This window comes from Mustelus asterias, chromosome 27 (genome assembly GCF_964213995.1).
Source record: "Mustelus asterias chromosome 27, sMusAst1.hap1.1, whole genome shotgun sequence".
Classification (NCBI taxonomy): Eukaryota; Metazoa; Chordata; class Chondrichthyes; order Carcharhiniformes; family Triakidae; genus Mustelus; species Mustelus asterias.
The window spans coordinates 15419144-15444176 of record NC_135827.1 but is presented as its reverse complement, the minus strand read 5'-3'; the positions used below and the strand labels follow the sequence as shown (position 1 = coordinate 15444176).

Below are 25033 nucleotides of genomic sequence, written 5' to 3'. Positions count from 1 at the left end.
GAGTGTACTTTTCCCATCCTGCCCACAATGGTGCCCCCTGCCTGCGGGAATAGGAAACCCCAGCCCGAGCTTTCTATGGTAAAATGAAACAATTATTGACCATGGTTAGTCTAACAAATACTAGGGTTGTCTCACTGAAGACCTTGGATGCCCTAAAGAAGGTAGCAATTATCCCAGTGAAGACAACATTCTGCCAATCATTTCATCAGTATGAAACGGTCAGATACGAACTAACTTAGCAAGCAGTGTACAATAATCTGTAGTATAATGGGAATAGTTAGACTCAGGGGACAAACTCTCTGCTATGTGAGTCAAACCTGGTACATAGGAAGATGGTTGTGGTTGTGGAAGGTCAGTCATCTCAGCTCCAGGACATCACTGCAGGAGTCCTAGGCCCAATCATCTTCAGCTGCTTCATTGATGACCTTCCCTCCATCGTAAGGTCAGAAGTGGGGATGTTCGCCGATGATTGCATGATGTTCAGCACCATTCGCAACTCCTCAGATACTGAAGCAGTCCATGTTTAAATTGTGCGGAAAAATGGCAAGTAACATTCGCGCCACACAAATGCCAGGCAATGACCACTACCAATAAGAGACACTCTAACCACCACCCCTTAAAGTTCAATAGTGTTACCATCACTGAATCCCTTACTGTCAACATCCTTTGGGTTTTCATAGAAACCCTACTGTGCAGAAAGCGACCATTCAGTCCATCGAGTCTGCACCGACAACAATCCCACTTCGGCCCTATTCCCATAAACCCACACATTTACCCTGCTAAGCCTTCTAACCTAGACACCCAGGACACTAAGGGGCAATTTAGCATGGCCAAATGCACCTAACCCACACATCTTTGGACCAGAAACTCAACTGGACTCACCACATAAACACAATGGCTGCAAGAGTAGGTCAGAGGTTAGGAATATTGTGGTGACTAACTCACCTCCTGACTCCCCGAAGCCTATCCACCATCTACAAGGCACAAGTCAGGAGTGTGGTGGAATACCCCCCACTTGCAGCTCCAACAACACTCAAGAAGGTTGACACCATCGAGGACAAAGCAACCCACTTGATTGGCACCACATCCACAAACATTCACTCCCTCCACCACTGACGCTCAGTAGCAGCAGTGTGTACTATCTACAAGATGCACTGCAGCAATTCACCAAAGATGCTTAGATAGTACCTTCCAAACCCACAACCACTTCCATCTAGAAGGACAAGGGCAACAGATACATGGGAACACCAGCAACTACAAGTTCCTCTCCAAGCCACTCACCATCCTGACTTGGAAATATATCGCCATTCCTTCGCAGTCACTGGGTTAAAATCCTGGAATTCCTTCCCTAATGGCATTGTGGGTCAACCCACAGCAGGTGGACTGCAGCAATTCAAGAAGGCAGCTCACCACCACTTTCTCAAGGGCAACTAGGGATGGGCAATAAATGTTGGCCCACCAGCGATGCCCATGTCCCACGAATTAATAAAGAAAAGTCCTATTAAGGGTTAATTGTAACAGCCTGTGGTATCATGGGAATGAAAGTGGCATACATTCATGTGAGCTGTAACTTCAGGCGATGACATGGTCAGAAGCTAGTGCTCTTATAACAGTAGACTGTTTTGTAAGCAACAGTCTTTGAGAATTTATGAAACTATTGCAACAATAAAGTCTAAACTGGAGGAACAACACCTCACCTTCCGACTAGGCACATTACAGCCTTCTGGACTCAACATTGAGTTCAACAACTTTAGTCTGTGAACTTTCCTCTCCATCTTGACCCTTATATAAATCCAATTTTCTTTTTGTCCAACACAACCCTCCCCCCACCCCCACAGGGCCATCTGTCACTTGTTCTTCAGTTTTGGTTTCACTGAGGCCTGACCTTTGTTCTCCTATTAAGACTTCCTGTTCTCTACCTTCATGTCACTATCTGCACCTTCCACAATCCTCATACTGCCATTTACACTTCTTCTAACGTCTGCCCTAAACATCTTTGTGAAATGTCTCCGAGCTCACACCTATCACTGACCTTTTTTTTGCTTCAAGAAGAGAATAAGCAGTGCTTTGATTGAAACATAGAAGATCCTAGAATCAGAGAATAATAGAAGCTCTACAGTGCAGAAGGATGCCATTTGGCCCATCGAGTCTGCACCAGCAACAGTCCCACCCAGGCCCTATCCCCGTCACCCCACTGAGGGGTATTGACAGCGTGGATTTGGAAAGGATGTTTCCTCTTATGGGAGAATCTAGAACTAGGGCTCACTGTTCAAGGGGTCATCCATTTAAGACAGAGATATGGAGATTATTTTTCTCTGAGGGTCGTGAATCTTTGGGAACTCTCTTCCATTAAAGGTGATGGAAGCAAGAGTCTTTGGATATTCTTGAGGCAGAGGTAGATAGATTCTTGATAAGCAAGAGGCTGTTTATTGGGGGTAGGTGGGAATGTGGAGTTGAGGTCACAATCAGATCAACATGGATCTTACTGAGTGACGGGGAAGGCTCAATGGGCTGGTGGCCTTCTCCAGCTCTCTGTTTGCATGTTTGTATGTCCCGGGGGAGCAGGAGGTTCAAACTTCCCGGGCAATTCCCATGAGTCCTTGTGCTGAGACTTCCAAAGGGTCCCTAGCCTAATGCATTTTCTGGAGTGTATCCCATCTCCAAACATCCGGAGATCAGAAGATCTGGGCCAATGATTAGATAATTTGTATATTGTGGATGTTGATTACAGAATAAATATTGGTCAAAATCCCTGAACTCTTCTTCAATGAGCACCATGAGAAGGCAGATGAAAACTTTGTTTAAAGTTGCCACTGCAGACAGTGCAGCAACGCAGTGTTACCGCAGTGAAGTCAGTCTAATAAATGGTGAAGTCTCTGGAGTGACACTTGAACGCACAACCTCTGGCTCAAACTGAAAGCATTACCAACTGATCCAAAGCTGACATCATCTGATTCAATAGTCAAACCTCAATTATAAATAAATATCCAGCATCAGCCGGCCTGATTGTCATGTGTCTGAAATGAGGGTTTTCTGCTGCAGCCTATAATGCAGCAGGTTGCATCGGTCATGTGGAAAAACAGCAATGGTCCACTTTAATCTCCAATTGAAGCTTTCACTGTCTCCCAGAGTCAGAGAAGTGTTGAATTGATTCTATGCCAATGAAATGTAACCACTGGAGCCAAGCTCCTCAGTGTCGAAGCCACTCAGCAAGCTTGTGCTGACCTTCCTAACAGCTTCACTATTTCGTGTGCAGTGAACAAGTACGATGGTTGGTGATACAGATGCAAAGTTGTGTTGAGCAACAAGGCAGTCAAATTCTCCACGGAGTTACTGGATCACCATAGAGAAAGACTTTGGAGATGAATGTTGTTGGCTCCAATGTGTCTATCAGACTTTATTTTGAGAAAGAAGAAACATTTATGCCTTCATGGCTTCAATTAAATCTATTTCTCCACCATAGTAATAGGACCTCCAGGATCAAAAGCACCCTAGATTATTTAAGACCAAACTGTGCCAGTCTGATACGACCTAAAACATTGTTCTTCAGTGTACAGACTGCCTCCAATACATTAGGTATTTTTTCCTCTTTATTTCTCTGTTTTTTAGTTCTCCTTCTGGTGCTGATCCTTCTTGCTGTACAAAGGCAAAGGGCGTTTCACCCTCTTATGTAACCTGTTCAATAACTGACCAGGAAGAACTCGATATTAACACAGTTACAAAACTGGAAGGGTTTCCAGTTTCCCAGCCTGAAGATAACATTGGAAACACTCAGGGCGCAATCTTACTAGCCATTCACGCCACGCTTCCGCTGCAACAAAGTTGGGGAACTTGGCGCCCAGCCAAATCTCCATTTATTGCAGTGGGATGGGAAAATCCCACCAACGTGAACGGCTGGAACATTCCAGCCTCAGTCTTTGAGGCTGCATCTGCAGAGAGAACTGATGGTTAGAACATTAACTCCTCTGTCCCGCACCACAGATTCTGTCGGACCTGTTTAGGGATTCCAGAATTTCCTCTTCTTTCTTACTCTTACTTTCCAGCATATGCAATGTTGTTTTTGTTGTTTGTTCATGTCGCATTCCCTTAACATAATTTGTTATTTGCTTTCACATTTCAGCAGAGCTAGATGTCCTTAATTCTGGAGTGACTTTTTAAGAAATGTCACCTACATTTGACATATTTTTGCACCTGATTTATTCAGATGAGATCGAAAGACAAATATAAGATGACCTGGTCTATAAGGCACCCCCATTTTTCAATGTCAGATATTATGTTTAGGCCTATACTTGGCCTATAAGTATACCCCCACCCCTACATTTTCTCCTAAGTAATGCTATATTCTCATCAGGAGTCAGACTCAATTTTCCCCCTCAGAAATGCATGTTTTCCTCACCTAATAATTCAGCACAAAGGGTCCACCAGGTGATATAGGCTATGTTGCCAACAGGATGCATGAGAGTTTAAGACATGCCTACAGTGAATAGACCCCACACAGTGAATAACAAACCGAAATGGGTTCTCTGGCAAAAATAGTGAACTTTGCTAATGTGTCAAATAACCATAGTAAGAAGTTTAACAACACCAGGTTAAAGTCCAACAGGTTTATTTGGTAGCAAAAGCCACACAAGCTTTCGAGGCTCTGAGCCCCTTCTTCAGGTGAGTGGGAATTCTCACCTGAAGAAGGGGCTCAGAGCCTCGAAAGCTTGTGTGGCTTTTGCTACCAAATAAACCTGTTGGACTTTAACCTGGTGTTGTTAAACTTCTTACTGTGTTTACCCCAGTCCAACGCCGGCATCTCCACATCAAATAACCATGCCATGATGTGGAGATGTCGGCGTTGGACTGGGGGGGTATAATAAGAAGTCTCACAACACCAGCAGTGCTCCGAAAGCTTGTGATTCTAAATAAACCTGTTGGACTTTAACCTGGTGTTGTGAGACTCCTTACTGTAAATAACCATGCGGCAGTGATGGAATTTGATGTTAGTAAAAAACCGGTGCAAGAATGGAAAAAGATGGAATCCACCCTGTAGAAGATGCCCAAAGTCAAATGCACCATGAGAACAGGCAGCAGCCATTGGCCTGATCATAGAAGCACATGTCGGAACGCGCCCTTGGAAATCATCAGAATGTTTACATCGTCACCAGAAAAGCTAAGCACATGTCGGAACGCGCCCTTGGAAATCATCAGAATGTTTACATCGTCACCAGAAAAGCTATCATAAATACCCATTTAAATGGGTCAACTCAAACTGAGTTCAGGGAAGGTTGTTGGTGTAACTATTTGTTTAATTCATTCATGTGGCATGGGCGTTGCTGGCTGGCCAGCATTTATTTCCCGTCCCTCGTTGCTCGAGGGCAGTTGAGAGTCAACCACATTGCTGTGGCTCTGGAGTCACATGTAGGTCAAACCAGGTAAGGGCAGCAGAATTCCTTCCCTAAAGGACATCAGTGAACCAAATGTGCTTTTCCGACAATCGACAATGGTTTCATGATCATCAGCAGATTCTTAATTCCAGATATTTTTTATTGAATTCAAATTCCACTAGCTGCCGTGGCAGGATTCAAACCTGGGTCCCCAAGACAATTACTGAGTTTCTGGATTAGTAGTCTAGCGATAATACCACGAGGCAATCGCCTCCCAGCGCCTGCTCTATGGAACAAAAATGTCTCGTGTTGTGGCAGAAAACCAAGGCTGTTCAGAGACTACCAAAAAACCTCAACACCAAAATGACCAGTTTCCAGTGATTCATCATCAGACAGTGGCAAAAACACAAGAACCCATAACGACACATCGGTAATATGGATGAAACTCCTATGAGTTTCAATAGGCCCAGCAACCAAACTGGTGGAGTTGAAAGGTTCAAAAACAGGTCGAGTCTAAATGACAGGAGACAAGAAGACAAAATTCACAGTAGATATAGCCGATGGAAAAAAAGTAAATCGATTGTAATTTTCAAACATAAAACTATTGCAAAAATCAAGTAGCCTGTAGGAGTTTCTGTACACTCCATGATGACCATTAGGTGGATGAGGATAGAGTGGAGTTGTGGATTGATAATGTGTGGAATAGGCATCTCAGTGGCCTGCACAAAGAATGATCAGATCCCAAAAGGTGCCTGCCATTGGGCGGAATTTTCTTGTCCCGCCCCCCAAGGGAATCGTAGTGGCCGGGGGCAGACCATGCAAAGGTCCGTTAACCTCGGACAGGAATTTCCAGCCTTGGGACGAGCACGGCCGGAAAATCCCGCCCAAAATCTAGATGGCGGTTATGCCAAGGTGTCTAACATCCATTGTTCAATCTTTGGATGTGTGACTCAGCAAGTCATGTGAGGATCATGTTCACACTGAATAGGTGGATGTTTGATGGAGAAAAAGTCCTTCACAAAGGCTTGGAGATGTGGGCGCTGGCCTGCATGGTGTTTTGTGTGGTTCTATCAGTGCGCAAACTGTCATCAAATTGTTCAAACAAATGTGGAACGTCCAATTCAGTGGATATAGAGGAAGATTATTGTTGAAACCAAAAGCGTCAATTCTGAGGCAGACTGGGATCCTTATGATGATGCCATGCCAAAGTGACTCAGAATGGATTTGATTCTTTGCATCAGATGCTGAAGACATTGAACTTGAAAGATTTTAAAACATTTTGATTGTGATCAAAGGTGTGCTTGCAGAATTAATCAGTTCAGTGAGAGGTGTCACATCGATTTAATTTGAATGACCGGTGTTATTTGTTTCCGCATTACTAAAATGGCACCCGACACCAACGGTTCAAATTATATACTTGGTGTATAAGTTCACCTCCCTTCCCCTTCCCCCTGACGCTTTTGGAAGGATTTCTCAAGCCTTCAATCTTCCACAAACTTTTGAATAGCAGAAATAAGCCAACTGGCAAGTTGGATGCCTGTCCCTTTCACTAGTGCTAGTGGTGTTGTGGGGAGGGAGTGGTTTCTCAAACACCTGAACACATGCTAAAAAAGATAAGCAACAGCATTCAGTGTATGCACAGACCACATTTGAAAAATGTACAGCAAATAGTTAATTGGAATCACTATCCAGCCTCTCCTCACCCTAATAGCACATGCATGGTGCACGCACACCAGCATCCTGCTGGGCTTTGGACTTTGCATGGGCCAGCAACACAGCCCATGTCAATTTATGCTTTGAGGTACCATTGTACTAGAACTAAAGAAGGTCTATAACTTCTATTCTAGCATTTCCAACTACAGAAGGGGATAAATTCAATCTGATCTTATATAAGGAGAGTTCTGTCGTGTCTTTTCAGAGGGCACAGAAGGACAAGCTTTCTGAGGGAGCCTGGGAGAGCATCCCCTAACCCAAAGCCTGGAGTGCCATTTTCCTCCCACAAGGAAATGACATGCCCATGACCCTTCAACTGGAAGTTAAAGGTTTGATCCAAAGCATCTCGGCAGCATCCCTCCAGATCTGAGATGCATCATCTGCCAGACCATCTCTAGCTATTAGCACCCTATTTCTGTGCTCACAGCCTGAAGAAGCTGTCTGCAAACAAAGGATCATGGGGATGAAGTGGAAATGGTCGACAGCTTTAAGTTTTTAGGTGTCCAGATCACCAACAATCTGTCCTGGTCCCTCCAATGCTGATGCTGTAATTAAGAAAGCCCACCAATGCCTCTACCTTCTCAAGAGACTAAGAAAAGTTGGCATATCCGCGATGAATCTCACCAGCTTTCACAGATGCACCATAGAAATCATTCTTTCTGGTTGTATCACAGCTTGATAATGGCTCCTGCTCTGTTCAGGACCACAAGAAACTACAAAAGGTCGTGAACAAAGCCCAGTCTATCACGCAAACCAGCCTCCCATCCATTGACTCTGTCTACACTTCGTGCTGCCTCAGAAAAGCAGCCAGCATTATCAAGGACCCCACGCACCTCGGACATTCTCTCTTTCACATTCTTCCGTCGGGAAAAAGATTCAAAAGTCTGAGATCATGTACCAACTGACTCAAAAATAGCTTCTTCCCTGCTGCCATCAGACTTTTGAATGGACCTCCCTCATATTAAGTTGATCTTTCTCTACACCCTAGCTACGACTGTAACACTACATTCTGCACCCTCTCCTTTCCTTCTCTATGAATGGTATGCTTTGCCTGTATAGCGCACAAGAAACAATACTTTTCACTGTATACTAATACATGTGACAATAATAAGTCAACTCAAGTCAAATCAGATTCTCCGACTTCACCCGCGGCTAGGATTCTCCGGTCCCACTGAAGTGAATGGAGATTTGGCTGGGCACCAAATTCTCTGTTCTTGCTGCAGCTGTGAGGGGGTATGAACAGCCGAAGAATACCAGTCTATACAGCACGTTTCACAACCTGACAGTGCCCTGAATCACTTTATAGCCATTGAGGTAATTTTGAAGCACAGTTGCTATTGTGATGTCGGGACCAAATTGCACTCAGCAAAGTCCAAACTGCCATGAGATAGTGACCAAATAATCTCATTTTAGTAATGCTGGTTGAGGGGTAAATATTGGCCAGGACACTGGGGAGAACTCCCCTGTTCTTGTTTGAAATCAGCACAATAGATATTTGTGATATTTGTGAGGTCCTGTCCCAGATACGTGTCATGATGTCATATTTTAAGTTTGAAATTCCTGCATCCTGGCTGTCTGAGTGACATTTTTGGCAGAAACGCAACTGTGAGCTCAAACTCTCAGCTCAATGTGTTATTGGTCCACTGAGCAGTCTTTATGTTTCACATTCTGGTCATCTGTCTCATTTTAATTCTAATTAGTTTGGCTGGAACAGTTTGCATCTTGCTGCTGACAGTTCTAGGAAGTAGCTAAGCTTCTGGCTGACATTGAGAAATGGATACTTAAATTTGACCCTAGCTGAATGGATATTATATATAATTAACATTTTAACAAATACAAAATCTCTATACCTAAAGCCCCCTCTTTGAAGTCTTGTCTTGATCCGGGCTGCACTGGTAGGGAGTGTGAAGCACAGCACAAATTACAAGTGGTTAGTTAGAGAGCAATGGAAACCTGTGGTCTCATTACACTTGTTTTTCTTCCTCTCTTAGTTGAATACTTCCCCCTCAGTATGGTAAACTCCTGCACACTCTGTATCACAGCCAGCTGAAAGGCAGCCAGACCCAGATGTCCGTCAGCGCAATTAGCAAATTCACGACTATGAGGCATTGAGGAATGGGCTTGCCACTGATTATCTTGTCTTCTTATGCTTTAGATGCTTTGCCTCCACTGTATATATCCTGGTGACAACCCAGTTAAAATCAATTTCTTAATATCGTGTATCTGTATGCATTGCTCTGCCAATGATTCTGAGTAAGAAGTCTCACAACACCAGGTTAAAGTCCAACAGGTGTTGTGAGACTTCTTACTGTGCTTACCCCAGTCCAACGCCGGCATCTCCACATAACGATTCTGAGGGCATTGTTCAGATAGAGGAAGCCAGTTTTAATAGAGTACATTGTACACGGTGGCACAGTGGTTAGCACTGCTGCCCACACTGTCAGCAAAGGACACTGGACCAATATTTCCCCATCTTGTACACAGGAAGTTCATGGACACTCTGGGGCAGCAGGGTGGCACAGTGGTTAGCACTGCTACCTCACAGCGCCAGGGACCCGTGTTCGATTCCAGGCTTGGGTGACTGTCTGTGCAGAGTCTGCACTTTCTCCCCGTGTCTGCATGGGTTTCCTCCGGGTGCTCCGGTTTCCTCCCACAGTCCAAATCCAGAATCCTGCCCTTGGAATATTTTTCCTGTTTAAATCCAGTAATGATAGAATCCATACAGTGCAGAAGGAGGCTATTTGGCCCATTGCATTCCCTCAGTACTGCACCATATCACCACTGTCAATACAGCACTCCTCAGTACTGCACTATGTCACCTCTGACAATGCAATGCTCCCTCAGTACTGCACTGCAGTATCAGCCTTGATTTTGTACTCAAGTAGAGTTTGAACCAACAAGCATTCTGACTCTGAGTTGAGAGCCATTGCTAACAAAATACATCTTAAATCCTGTGCTGAGCTCATTTTACATTATCCCACCAAATGGAGTGTAGCATGTGATAAAGGCAGTGCAGAGGACTGCTCCCAGTAATGGATGTTTTGTGATCTTTCACGACCCTTCATTTCCTTCCAGCATCTCTAATGATAATGGTCACATGTGCTAATACTTCCCTCTATTTTGAAACAATAACGTTTATCAAAACTAAGATACAAAGGAAAGCTAGCCGGGCCCCGAGCCAAGTACAGATACAACATCTGCTTGACTGAGTGGAAGTTTGCCCAGATGTTTCCAGTCAACAAAAGCAGGCCAAATCCAATCCAGCAATTACCACCCCAATCTCTCAATCATCCAGGCCTTGTTACAGACTTGGTCAAAATATGGACAACAGAGTTAGATTCCAGAGGTGAGGTGAGAGTGACTGCTCTTGATATTAAACTGGCATTTGACCGAGTATAACATTAAGAGCTCGAGTAAAATTGAAGCTGAAGTGAGCAAGTTATTCAACACAAAAAGAATTAACAAAGAACACAAGGTGACCCCGCTGGAGAGTAGAGAGGTCATTGAGGCCCCCTCCCAGGAGGTCAGGGATAAGGGGGGTACCCCTGGTACCCAGTGCCAGAGTGCCAGGCTGGCACTGCCCAAGATGCAAATTGGCAATGCCCAAGGAGCACCTTGTCACTGCCCACCAGGCATCAGGCAGTGCCAAGAGGGTGGGGCCTATTCAAGTGGGGCCTATTGGGGTGGGGCTTTCTGGGGGGGAAGATCAGTTGAGGGGGGGTGGTCCCGCTGCCACTCTGCTCTGCGATTGCAGGCAGAGGGAGGGAGGATGGCAATTAGGGCTGGCTGGGACTGCTGGGTGGGGGCCGGGACTTTCGGGGAGGTCGGGGGTGGTTCGGGGTGGGGGAGAGGGACATCTGGGCTTGCCCTGGGAGGTCCGGGAGGCCAGCGATCGGGAGGGTGGGGGCATCGGAAGGCCAGTGATGGGAAGATTGTGGGACTGGCCAGTGATCAGGCTGGCCAGCGACCTGGAGGCTGGCAATGCGGGGCCACTGTGCATGCGCAGATCTCCGCTGTGACAGATCAGCACATGCGCAGTGGCCGGCTCAGCGCTACGCCACGCTGCCGGCCTCTCGGGCTGCAATAGGCCATGCCCCCAGATTTCTCGAGGGAATCAAGCTAGGGCACTCTGTGATGATGTGGAGATGCCGGCGTTGGACTGGGGTAAACACAGTAAGAAGTTTAACAACACCAGGTTAAAGTCCAACAGGTTTATTTGGTAGCAAAAGCCACACAAGCTTTCGAGGCTCTGAGCCCCTTCTTCAGGTGAAGGAAGGGGCTCAGAGCCTCGAAAGCTTGTGTGGCTTTTGCTACCAAATAAACCTGTTGGACTTTAACCTGGTGTTGTTAAACTTCTTACTCTGTGATGTACAGAGATTTGCTCTGGAAATCACGCTAACAAAAACAGCTGGAGTTCCTTCCGTTTTCACGCGAATTGGGGACTTAGACATTTTTTGGGAGAATTCTGGCCATTATGTCTACTCCATTCCAGTGTAAGGCAATTACAAAGAGTGTCATAAGGCTTAATTACTGCTAAATAATTCTTTAACAATGCAAAATAACTTTTATGAGTGTGGAATCTCATTCCTTCGGTCTTTAATTATTGTTAGAGATTAAAAAAATAAAAATGAAGAATTGAACAACATGTTTTTTTTTCACTTTTTCTATCTGTCTCTTTTATCTTACTCACTTCTCACTCCCCCTCTATAATTTTTTTAACATGACATTGAATTCACTATTTCATTCTATTACAGGATCCAATATTGAATTAACTATTCTAACTTACACTTCCTGGCTCAGACTCTTCATGCCTCATTAAAGATTCATCAATTTGATTGATTGACACACAGTTGCTTGCCCCGTTTACACAGCTCCCAGATCCCTCATAGAGTGCACTGAGATGGCTTTCTAACCAGTTAGTTTCACTGCAAATGCCCATGTGAAGTCTGTGGAAAAATGCATGTGCAATGAATGGCTAGCACTGTTGGTTCTCCACTGACCACAAAATCGGGCCAATTATGAATCTGAAACATGCACAATCAGATTGTCAAGAAATCTCATTCTTGGATAAAGATCTGGACCTGGTCAAGTTTGTAGAGAAAGAAAAGTAATTTGTATCTGTAACCATGCGCCTGTCATGAGGTGAAGATTGACAACAGGTAATTGGGAAATGTTTCACGTCTGGGTTTGGGCAAGACAAGCTCAAGCCAACTGTCTCAATGGTAACTAAATTCTAAATCAGGACATGAAGATCTCCTGGCAAATTAAGGGATGTGCAAATTAATCAGAACATTGACATAAGTTCTACATAGCATTTTTAAAAATGTCTTCAAAGGATGTGGGTGTCACTGACTAGGCCAGCATTCATTGCTCATCGCTAATTGTCCTCGCGAAGATGGTGGTGAGTCACCTTCTTCAACCCCTGCAGTCTTTACAGGTGCACCATAGAAAGCATTCTTTCTGGTTGTATCACAGCTTGGTATGGCTCCTGCTCTGCTCAAGACTGCAAGGAACTACAAAAGGTCGTGAATGTAGCCCAATCCATCACGCAAACCAGCCTCCCATCCATTGACTCTGCCTACACTTTCCGCTGCCTCGGCAAAGCAGCCAGCATAATTAAGGGACCGCACACACCCTGGACATTCTCTCTTCCACCTTCTTCCTTCGGGAAAAAGATACAAAAGTCTGAGGTCACATACCAACCGACTCAAGGACAGCTTCTTCCCTGCTGCTGTCAGACTTTTGAATGGACCTATCTTGCATTAAATTGATCTTTCTCTACACCCTAGCTATGATTGTAACACTACATTCTGCATTCTCTCATTTCCTTCTCCATGAACGGTCTGCTTTGTCTGTATAGCGCACAAGAAACAATATTTTTCACTGTATGTTAATACATGTGACAATAATAAATCAAATCAAATTAAAGTCTTTATGTTGTAGGTACCCACAGTGCTATTAAGGAGGGAGTTCCAAGATTTTGACACATCAACAATATAGACATGATGATATATTTCCAATCATGGTGATGTGCGACGGGAACCCACAGGTGCTGATGTTTCCATGCATTTGCTGCCCTTGTTATTCTACTTGGTAGATGTCATGGGTTTGGAAAATGTTATCTGAAAAGCCTTGGTGAGTTGCTTCAATATATCTTGTAGATAGTACACACTGCTGCCACTATGCACCAGTGGAAGAGGAAGTGAATGTTTAAGGTGATGGATGGGGTGCCAATAAAGTGGGCTGCTTTGAACTGGGTGGTATTGAGTTTCTTGACTGCTGTTGGTGCTGCACTCATCCCGGCAAGTGGCAAATATTCTGACAAGTACTTCTGGCTTGTGCCTAGTAGATGGTGGGGAGTCAGGAGATGAGTTACTCATGTCAAAAATCTCATCCTCTCACCTGCTCTTGTAGCCACAGTATTTATGTGGCTGATCTAATTCAGTTTCTGTTCAATGGTAACCCCCAGATTGTTGATAGTGGGAGAATCAGTGTTCATTATGAAACTGAATGTCAAAAGTAAAAGTAAAGTTTATTTATTGGTCACAAGTAAGGCTTACATTAATACTGCAATGAAGTTTCTGTGAAATTCCCCTAGTTGCCACAGTCCGGTGCCTGTTCGGTCCTAACCAGCACGTCTTTCAGAATGTGGGAGGAAACTGGAGCACCCAGAGGAAACCCACGCAGACGCGAGGAGAACGTGCAAATTCCACACAAACCGTGACCCAAGTCAGGAATCGAACCCAGGTCCCTGGCGCTGTGAAGTAGCAGTGCTAACCACTGTGCTATCGTGCCGCCCAAAGAGATGTGATTAGATTATTTTGTTGGAAATAGTCATTGTCAGGCAATTGTGTGGCATGAATGTTCCTTGCCACTTACTAGCCTAAGACTGAATGTTGTCCAGGTCTTGCTGTAATGAGCATGGATTGCTTCAGTATCTAAATAGTTGGGAATGATGCTGATTATTGTGCAATCATCAACGAACATTCCCACATCTGATCTTATGATGGAAGGAATGTCATTGATGAAACAGCTGAAGGTGGCTAGGCCTAGGACACTACCCTGATGAACTCTTGTAGTAATGTCCTGGGTCTGAGATAATTGACCTATAATCATCTCCCTTTCTATGACTCAGGCCAGTGAAGAATTTTCTCCCTGATTGCCATTGTTTCATGGTATGTTCCTAAATTGAAGGCAGGGACCAAAAGATCAAAGAACTCCTGGCCTGCTTGTGTTGGTGTATTGGAGAAGGGAAAGAAAAACTACAAAGTATAAAAATGATAAACAGAGTAATACTTTTGCTTATACAGAGTCGATTTTGAATTCTACGGGAAGACTCTTCCACCTGCTCGAGTAATCTTAAGAATTTTATGCCCAGTAAGAATTGTTACGGTATTGGGAGAACTGAATGAACACAAGTCAGAGTCTTTATTATCAAATACTGTCTTTGTGCTGAAACAAAGTCAAGATATTCTCCACCTTTCAGGATTAGTTTTGAATGAAGCTCTTGGATAAAAAGTTTCTAAAATAGGATGGGAGGAGGTCCATTTACAGCATTAAAAGTGACATAGGCCAGGTATTGGGTTATAGTTGAAGTTGATCTCTGCATACAAAGGTATGAAAATAGCAGGCAAGAAAGGATCAGCTGGCCCATCCACCAGGCCTGTAGTTCTCATATTTTTGGGGACCTTTTCCTGTTGATCAACATTCAGAGTGTTACCTAAGGAAAATGAAATATTTCCCATTTCAAGCGCTTACTGTCAGCATCAAGAGTTCCTAGGTGGTCAGTCAGGTGCCACATAAAGATCGTTCTGTTCAATTTTAACTCCTGTGGAGTACCCCTACGGTAGAAGAGTGACATTTCCATTGCCTACACTAACCATCACTATTCTTTCTCTAATATTACAAATTTTATGTGATGCCAAACCTTATAGCTAGGGAAGAGGAGATATTCTCCTCAACGGTATGAGCAGATTTGGAATGTCAGCCCAGAACTGATGGCCAACCTTCACCTGCAATATATCATTACTTAACTAATCGTGGCCCTTCATAATCATGAGGACTTTTATCAGACCGCTGCTAATCCTGGCTGCTCAAAATCTTTACCTCTGTGCACCTTTTGACAGCTAGAGGGGGCAATTTTCACCAAATATTTTAGGTGCTGATGGGATGAAGAGGTGGGCAAGATAAGGTCTTCACCAAGGTTCCTTAGGCAGCACCTTCCAAACCCATTACCACTACGATCTAGAAGGACAAGAACAGCAGATATCAGGGAACACCACCACCACCACCTGGAGGTTCCCCTCCAAACCACTCACCATCCAGACTTGGAAATATATCACTTTCTTTACTGTCGCTGGGTCAAAACCCTGGAATTCCCTCCCTAACAGCACGGTGGGTGTATCTACACCTCAAGGACTGCAGCAATTCCAAGAGGCAGCTCACCACCACATTCTGAAGGGCAGCTAGGGATGGGCAATAAATGCTGGCCTAGCCAGCAACATCCACAACCTGTAAAATTAATTTTTTTAAAGTTGAACTGTAAGTTTAGCCAACATAGACATCATCTTGGTCAAGAGTTGAAGTCATGCTTGTAATAATCATCTGGAGGCTTTTTAAACAGCCACTTGCCACTTAAGCTGCCAGCTCGCCAGAGAGTGGTTGTGGAGGATTGTTTCTCTGAGTGGAGGCCTGTGACTAGTGGTGTGCCGCAGGGATCGGTGTTGGATCCATTGTTGTTTGTCATCTATATCAATGATCTGGATGATAATGTGGTAAATTGGATCAGCAAGTTTGCTGATGATACAAAGATTGGAGGTGTAGTGGACAGTGAGGAAGGTTTTCAAAACTTGCAGAGGGATTTGGACCAACTAGAAAAATGGGCTGAAAAATGGCAAATGGAATTTAACGCAGACAAGTGTGAGATATTGCACTTTGGAAGGACAAACCAAAGAAGAACGTACAGGGTAAATGGTAGGACTCTGAAGAGTGCAGTTGAACAGAGGGATCTGGGAATACAGGTACAGAATTCCCTAAAAGTGACGTCACAGGTGGATAGGGTTGTAAAGAGTGCCTTTGGTACATTGGCCTTTATAAATTGGAGTATCGAGTATAAAAGTTGGAGTGTTATGGTAAGGTTATATAAGGCATTGGTGAGGCCGAATTTGGAGTATTGTGTACAGTTTTGGTCACCTAGTTACAGGAAGGATGTAAATAAGATTGAAAGAGTGCAGAGAAGGTTCACAAGGATGTTGCCGGGACTTGAGAAGCTGAGTTTCAGAGAGAGATTGAATAGGTTGGGACTTTATTCCCTGGAGCGTAGAAGATTGAGGGGAGATTTGATAGAGGTGTATAAGATTTTGATGGGTATAGATAGAGTGAATGCAAGCAGGCTTTTTCCGCTGAGGCTAGGGGAGAAAAAAACCAGAGGGCATGGGTTAAGGGTGAAAGGAGAAAAGTTTAAAGGGAATATTAGCGGGGGCTTCTTCACGCAGAGAGTGGTGGGAGTGTGGAATGAGCTGCCGGATAAAGTGGTAAATGCGGGGTCACTTTTAACATTTAAGAAAAACTTGGACGGGTTCATGGATGAGAGGGGTGTGGAGGGATATGGTCCAAGTGCAGGTCAGTGGGACTAGGCATAAAATGGTTCGGCACAGACAAGAAGGGCCAAAAGGCCTGTTTCTGAGCTGTAATTTTCTATGGTTCTATGGTTCTAATTGTCATTTCAGATGTCAGCTAGCATTCATTAAAGAGGTTGCACAGCATTTTGGTAGTGAGCACACCAGCCAACATCCCCTCAGAGCAACGACCAGTTGTTTATGAGTAAATACGGCACAATGAAGATTTCAGGCACTGCTTAAAGGCTTACTCACCATTTAGTGGTCATTGCTGCTGGAAATTTGGAGATGATTCCTGAAACATCGGAAGACATTCTGGGACACTTAGTCAAGAATTCACCAACACTCAACAAGTAATAGTTCCAGAAATTCTCTGAGGACTTCTCTAGAAAGAGTGAGTGCTTTGCTACTCTATCTTACTGTCCACCTTATCGGACTCACCAGGAGAAAGGGAGTGCTGAGTAACGGGCCCTTTGCGAAGAGACCCCCCTGGATCTGCATCGGGAATGGGAGGAGAATAGGTAGGACAGCAACAAGTGCTGCAGGGGAGAGGTACAGAGGAATGAAGAGGGTGAAGTCTGGTGCATGGCATTCCTTCTCCTTCGAGCTTCTTCCAACTGGATGTCCATTGCGACAGTTGAGAACTTTTGTGTCCTCTCCTTCGCTCCTTGAGCTATCCTGCAGCACACTGCAGTGAGTCACCCAAAACATTCCACACCTTCAGTGGAAGTGATTGTGAGCAGCCCATATTATCAGCTCCATGAAAATTGCATCTAATATGCACTTGAATGCTAAACCTGTGGGTGTCTGTTTATCATCTGTCGGTAAATTCAAATTATGATCAAAACTGTTCCAAATTCAAACTTTTAAATAGGTTAGTTTTACTGGCACTATACTGATTTAGCACCTGTGTACAACTTTCAACTAATATATCCTCCAGTTAATCTCATTCCACCTTTACTTGATTTTTATCCAGTGGTATCCAAAACTATACAATATTCCAACTACAGACTAACTAAAGTCTTGGGAAAGTTCAACATGACCTTGATCCTTTGAGTATAGTAAGACTCGAAACTTCACTTATCTTTTTTGAGAGCTTATCTACTCTTGCTGTTTACTTATAACTTACCTGTGTATGTGTGCACCAACCTCCACTCCATTTAAAATCTTACCATCTAAGTTATATTTCCTTTCCCACATCTTACACCCAATTTGCATTGTTCTACATCTGCTATTTGCCATTTTGCTTGTCCATCCATGCCCTTCACACTCTCACAAGTCCTCATTACAATTTGCCATTGCCTCCAATTTGGTGTCGAAGGCAAATTTTGAGTATGTTCCCTCAATTTCTAAGTGCATCCCAACATCTGCATCCTGTGGAGCATCATTCACTTCCATTCCTTATTTTACTCCCACGTTGTGTCCTCCATCTATCTTTCTACCCATGTAGTCAATTCCTTTAATTCCATGTGTCATTACGTGGTAACTTGACCATATGAAGCTTGTCTATTTTGTCTCTCTTATCCTTCTTCAATGTTATTTATTCAAAGAATTCAACAAAATTGGTCAAGTAGGACCATCTTTTTCTAAAGAGCCATGGTAACTGACCCATGTTTCTTGATGCACTTTGTAACTTTAGTACATAAGAACATAAGAACATAAGAAATAGGAGCAGGAGTAGGCCATCTAGCCCCTCGAGCCCGCCCCGCCATTCAATAAGATCATGGCTGATCTGAAGTGGATCAGTTCCACTTACCCACCTGATCCCTATAACCCCTAATTCCCTTACTGATCAGGAATCCATCTATCCGTGATTTAAACATATTCAACGAGGTAGCCTCCACCACTTCAATGGGCAGAGAATTCCAGAGATTCACCACCCTCTGAGAGAAGAAGTTCCTCCTCAACTCTGTCCTAAACCGACCCCCCTTTATTTTGAGGCTGTGCCCTCTAGTTCTAGTTTCCTTTCTAAGTGGAAAGAATCTCTCCATCTCTACCCTATCCAGCCCCTTCATTATCTTATAGGTCTCTATAAGATCCCCCCTCAGCCTTCTAAATTCCAACGAATACAAACCCAATCTGCTCAGTCTCTCCTCATAATCAACACCTCTCATCTCTGGTATCAACCTGGTGAACCTTCTCTGCACTCCCTCCAAGGCCAATATATCCTTCCGCAAATAAGGGGACCAATACTGCACACTGTATTCCAGCTGCAGCCTCACCAATGCCCTGTACAGATGCAGCAAGACATCTCTGCTTTTATATTCTATCCCCCTTGCGATATAGGCCAACATCCCATTTGCCTTCTTGATCACCTGTTGCACCTGCAGACTGGGTTTTTGCGTCTCGTGTACAAGGACCCCCAGGTCCCTCTGCACAGCAGCATGTTGTAATTTCTTTCCATTTAGATAATAATCCAATTTGCTATTATTTCCTCCAAAGTGAATAACCTCGCATTTGGTTTCCTCCCACACTCAAAGGTGTGTGGGTTAGGTGGATTGGCCATGCTAAATTGACCCTAGTGTCAGGGGTATTAGCAGGGTAAATGTGTGGGCTTATGAGAATAGGACCTGGGTGGGATTGTGGTCAGTGCAGACTCGATGGGCCAAGTGGCCTCCTTCTGTACTGTAACGATTCTATGACAAGCATACACCTCCTAACCCAAAAAGCACATTTTTCACCAGTGTATATTTCTAGGGCTCAAGTGAATCTCCAGTTAAGAAGACATAGGCAAAACACAATTTACTGTCTGCAGTGGTGCTTTGCAACAAATTGTTCCCCTTATTATCCGCTGACACCACCTTACTTTCCTCTAAATTGTGAGACATCATTCCATTATTTCCTCACCAGCTTTTCTCATGGTCAAAGGTAAATTCTCAGGACTCTCTGATTTAACGTCCTTTTCAGTCTGTACAACATTCATCTCTGGAAGTTGTACATTTCCAATATCGACCTCTGTAAAAACTGGCACCCATTTAACATCTTTGGCATTTCCCCAATTTTCACGACCGACATGCCTCCTTAAGGTTTTACATTGGTTATCTACTCACTGCAAATGTACTTATAGAAAGTTGTTTTATTGTTCTTGACATTTTGTGGCAATTTTCTCTCCTAGTGCCACAGGGCAGCACAGTGGTTAGCACTGCTGCCTCACAGCACCAGGGACCTGGATTTGATTCCCGGCTTGGGTCACTGTCTGTGTGGAGTTTGCACGTTCTCCCTGTGTCTGCTCCGGGTTTCCTCCTACAGTCTGAAAAATGTGCTGCTTAGGTGCATTGGCCATGCTAAATTCTCCCTCAGTGTACCCGAACAGGTACTGGAGTGTGGTTACTAGGAGATTTTCACAATAACTTCATTGCAGTGTTAATGTAAGCCTATTTGTGACACAAATAAATAAACTTTAAAACTTTTCTATTTGCCCTGTAGCTGATATAATGGTCCATTCGGGAGGGGGGGGGGGGTTTCTGTGTTCAAAATTGTTTTCCCAGTCAGTATATTGCTACTTACTAAGGAAGGAGGTATTATTTGACCTTGACCTATGTAATGAAGCAGAACAATTAGGTGACCTAATTTTGGAGAACATTTGGGAAACAGTGATCACAATATAAATTGGGGTTTAGAATCTAGTATTCAGAAGGGATATGGGAATAGACCTTTACATGGTCCCCCACCCCCCTCCGCCCGCGAGAATTACAGTGGTGGGCGGGATGGGAGAATTCCTGCCAATATGTTTTACCGAGCTGGTGTGTCGCATGCCAAGCAACATAGTCTTAAATGACATACCCCTTATATAGAGATTAAGAATAGGGTGACCACCTTATTCCAGAAGCCTCTCCATCCCCAAAATATTACTAACTGTCTGCTGCTTTTCTCAGCTCAGGAATGTTGCGATGAAGTGAATGCACGCAGAGACACTTGCTGCAAATGTATTCGCTTGAGAAGAACTCTCACACCCAGCAAAATCTCCAAACTTGTGCTGCAACCATCCGACTATTGAAACTTTAGAAACTTTATCCTGCTTATGCAAAACAGAATACAAGGAATGTAACTGATCATTCTTAGTATAAAGTCCAAATAGTGAATCTAACAATGTACATTACAATTTTGAGGGTCTCTCTTACAGAGAAAGCTGAATATTGAACCAAAATAAGTTAAATAATCCAACCTGACCTCTAGCTGTATATAGTGACATTATCATTACCATCATTAAGGTGCTATAAAAGTCCAAATTGCTGGTGTTGTTGTAATGGCAAGTAGTTTATTTCCTGGTACACTGGTAGATCCCAAAAAACATTTGTACATGCCTGTCCTACCCAAGTGAAGAAAGACATTTATTGGTCGACAGAAGCAGTGTAATACATGCTGGAAGATAATTTGTCCACCATGCTAGTTTTAAGTCTCCATTGACTTAGAAAATATTGCCACAATTTTTCATTTCAAACCAAAAGAGACCAGTAAATGAGTCTCTGAAAACTATTGTGCTGTGAACTCCAGTAAGAAGATTGGCAATTGGGAAACGATTCTCTTTGCACCCAATTCATGCTGCTGGCAGAGGCTAATTTCACCCCCTTGGATTGGATTGTTATCCTAAGATGCCTGTTGTTACACGTTACTTTCACTGATATGAAACAATACTCATGGGGACTGTGAGATTAATTTTAATCCAGTATGGTACTGAGCAAGAGGATCCCATGTTTGATGTCCAGTGAGCTGATCTCAACTGTTGGGGTGCTATAATGGACCTCAGAGACCTAGGATAAGGAAGGAAAACCAAAGGGCAGGGTGGGGGGAGGGCTGCCTATTTTTCACTCCTGACAAGGGGTGGCTTGAACGAGGTGAGAGTGGGACTTTTGCCTCTCAGGGAGAGGAAGTTCCGCCCTTGTGATTGTCTTGGGACTGAGTGCAGTCCTGGCAGTGCGAAGACTCAGTAGTGGGCATTGCCGAGATGGCACTCAACCCCAAGGAGATCATGGCAACCCAACTCTAAGGTAGCTCCCAAGATTTTTGGAGAGGGAGGATGAGGGACCCGAGGGAGGGGGAGGGAGATGGGGTTAGATTTGGAGGCCAAGGGTGTCGGCTCAAAGAGAGAGTACTATCTTGGGAATGGGCCCTCGATGAGCACAGGGCACTCCCTTCCCAAAGGTTGTAGCCCCCTTAGTTCCTGCCTTTACACCAAGGTTGGTGAGAAAACAGGCTGGTCACTGAACTCCACCTTCCACCATATTATGGTAGCAGATGTGGAATTAGGCCCTCATCTGACCCTTAACTGGCCATTTGAGGACTTCAATAGGTTGAAGGGTTGATAGGCTATTGTAAGGAACAGCTCGCGAATGGGCAGCCAAGCAGTCAGCTAGCCACCTTTCCTAATTTACATGTCCCCTACCCACCAAACAGGCTTGGCAGGTGGACCATAAAATTACCCTGCCCATCTAGAGCTTCTGTTCCTAATCCTTATTCACGAATCCCTATTGGAACGTGTCCATAATTGCCTCATCGTCAAATGTTGAAGTAAATTCTCACTATCTGGGATCAGACATGATCAGTGGTCACATTAGCAGTGCACAAAAGGCCAGGTGGTGCCATGAGTCAGCAACTTCATAGCACAAGGGAGAAGGTAGCAAATAAAATAAAAGATAGGCAGGAGGCACTATAAGAAAACACTGTCCAATTGGCCGTCAACAAGAGGTTGTGTCGTTGGTCTCTGTCGAGTCTTGGGGGTCAGTACCACATGATACCTGGCCAGCATTTCAGACAGAGAAATCACTACAGTTTCCATTTTTCTCTCTGAAGAACAGCCATGTTGGACTTGAAACGTCAACGCTGTTTCTCCACAGATGCTGTCAGACCTGCTAAATTTCTCCAACATGTTCAGTTTTTGAATTCCATTTTGAGTTGACCCGAAACTTCCTCCGCTCCTGACGCAGATGACAATAAGGCCATGGGCCGTAAACATAGCCCAAAATCAGAGGATGCATGGAAGAAGTGTGGCAAAATAAAGCATTTCCTCAATATAGACAAGCTATCCTCAGAGGACATCAATGCTGAGAGGGTTAAAAGACTAAGCAAGTGCTCAGTAAATACCCACGCAGATCTGCAATGACCCCCTGCCTCTGCAAACTAATTATACTATCTGAATATGACAGTCCGCATCAATATGAATGGCAGTCAAGCGCAAAAGTTTACACCATCAATGTACAATACAGACTTTCTATAAGTCTCTCTCTGGAAAACATGCGACAAGTATGTCACGGAGAGAGAGGCATGCTATAGAGTGGGAGAGGCTAAGAGAGATATGCATGAACAATGCATGTTATTTCACAGGATGTCTGAGGGACTTCTGAATTTAACAAACAAAAATTTGAATGATTTGTCTTTTATTTTTAAAGTCTTTAAAAAAAACATTTTAGAATAATTTTCCGAGGCACTGTCTACTCTGTTATAATGACTGGTTTCAATGACTTTAACAAGTGATCATCAAGGGCACCGAGTAAACTCTTCAACAAGAGCAGGGTTGTATCAAATCTCCGGACTATGTTAAGCTGACATATTTTAAACAGATAGAGTAAAATGGACATCCTACCTGATAGTGCGAGCAGAAAGCAGACAATGTTGAAGAAGTGCAGAGTTATGAAACCTCTTGAGAATACTTCCCTTCCTGCCTTCATTTTGGGACTAACACTGGCTCCTGGCTGACGATCATTTGCATGATTTGTGTAATCAGGGCACGTCCTCAGTACCACTAGGAGTTTTCGACAGACCTCAGCTCTGCCAAGCCCCTGAATAGAAGAGCAGTGTTCTCTAATTTATTACCAAGCCATCAGCTCTGAGAATCCATGCCAACTTCAGAAAGAAAAGATGGAGCAACATAAAGATGGAGATCTGGTCCTTTTCCCCTCACAAAAATAGGAAACCTCTGGAGAAAACTTGGGAACTGATATTTGAACTCAAAGTCTTCCCTGGGCACTGCTGGTGCCAGTTGCCCATTAACGTTCTGACAGGCATGTTAACTCTTTGCACACCCGAGTTCTCGAATCCACAAGTTTGAGTTTCCCCAGAGCAAGTTTCCTTTTTCAAACTAAATGCCGCAGTGAATGTTAGCTTGCCTCCCTTGCAACTTCCATCCTGCATGCTTGCATCTTGCCTTCACATTGGAGGCGGGAGTCAGTCCCTCCCACTGACCGCTCTATGACCACTGCCAACAATGTCTGCAGCATTCCCAGATCCGAATCAGTTGATTTTTTTCTGTGGAACGTGCTTTTTTGTCCCCAAATTTCCTTTCAGCTTTTTTTTTTAACCCTGCCCCCTGTCTGACAAAAAAAAAAGCATGAATACTTCAAGAAGAGTATAGAAACTGTGAAATTGTTCTGCCATGTAATTTTTTTAAAATTACAATTATTCTGCCAGCTTGATGCTGCCTCTTCCATTTAGCCTGAGTACCAGCTTAGCAACGCATTCAAAAATAACTACTTATGACAATTTGATTGACACTTTACAACCCCATATAGGTCTCACATTTCCCTTCTATTTCACTTCACACGTGCTGTAATGTCCCAAGGTTTAAAAGTGTTCTTGTGTACCAGTCGCTGAAGGCAAGCATGCAGGTGCAGCAGGCGGTAAAGAAGGCAAATGGTATGTTGGCCTTCATTGCGAGAGGTTTAGAGTACAGGAGGGATGTGTTGTTGAAATTATACAGGGCCTTGATGAGGCCACACCTAAAATATTATGTGCAGTTTTGGTCTCCTTTTCTGAGGAAGGATGTTCTTGCTAACTAACCACTGCACCACAGTGTCAACTGTAACGGGCTAATAGTTACAGTAATGAGATGGTGGTGAGTATCATCATGTAACAGGCAGGGGTGGGTGGCAAAACTGAACTCCTTTCTTTTCTCACCATCTGACAGTAAACAAGATGTTTTTATTTTTGAAATTGGCTGTGGCATGTTTCCCCAAGCCCGCTGTATGTGAAGTCATGGTAGCACTGGTGGCGATACCAATTCAGTACCACCGACAGAACATCCATAAAGAGAAATTAAATAAGACTTCATAGAAAGAGAGGAACACTGAGGATCCGTAGAGATGTCAGCACCAGTCGAAGACTCATGGCCCCTTCCATAGCCATTTGCAAACCTCAAAGTCGACGGAATGGCCAGCATTAGGAGTTGTGCAAAACTAATCCCTAAGATGGAGGCAGCACAATGGCACAGTGGTTAGCACTGCTGCCTCACAGCACCAGGACCTGGGTTCGAATCTGGCTTGGGTCACTGTCTGCGTGGAGACTGCACGTTCTCCCCGTGTCTGCATGGGTGTGGCTCCGGTTTCCTCCCACAGTCTGAAA

At 44.1% G+C, this 25033-nt stretch overlaps 1 protein-coding gene across 1 annotated transcript in view; it reads right to left on the bottom strand.

Moving 5' to 3' along the window:
• Nucleotides 1–23364, bottom strand: part of LOC144479894 (hepatic and glial cell adhesion molecule-like) — a 60421-nt gene extending 37057 nt beyond the window's left edge. Inside the window, exon 1 of the mRNA XM_078198932.1 lies at nucleotides 23280–23364. Coding sequence (XP_078055058.1) covers nucleotides 23280–23364 — 85 coding nt within the window. The remainder of the gene's footprint in view (nucleotides 1–23279) is intronic.
• Between the last annotated feature and the right edge of the window lie 1669 nt (nucleotides 23365–25033).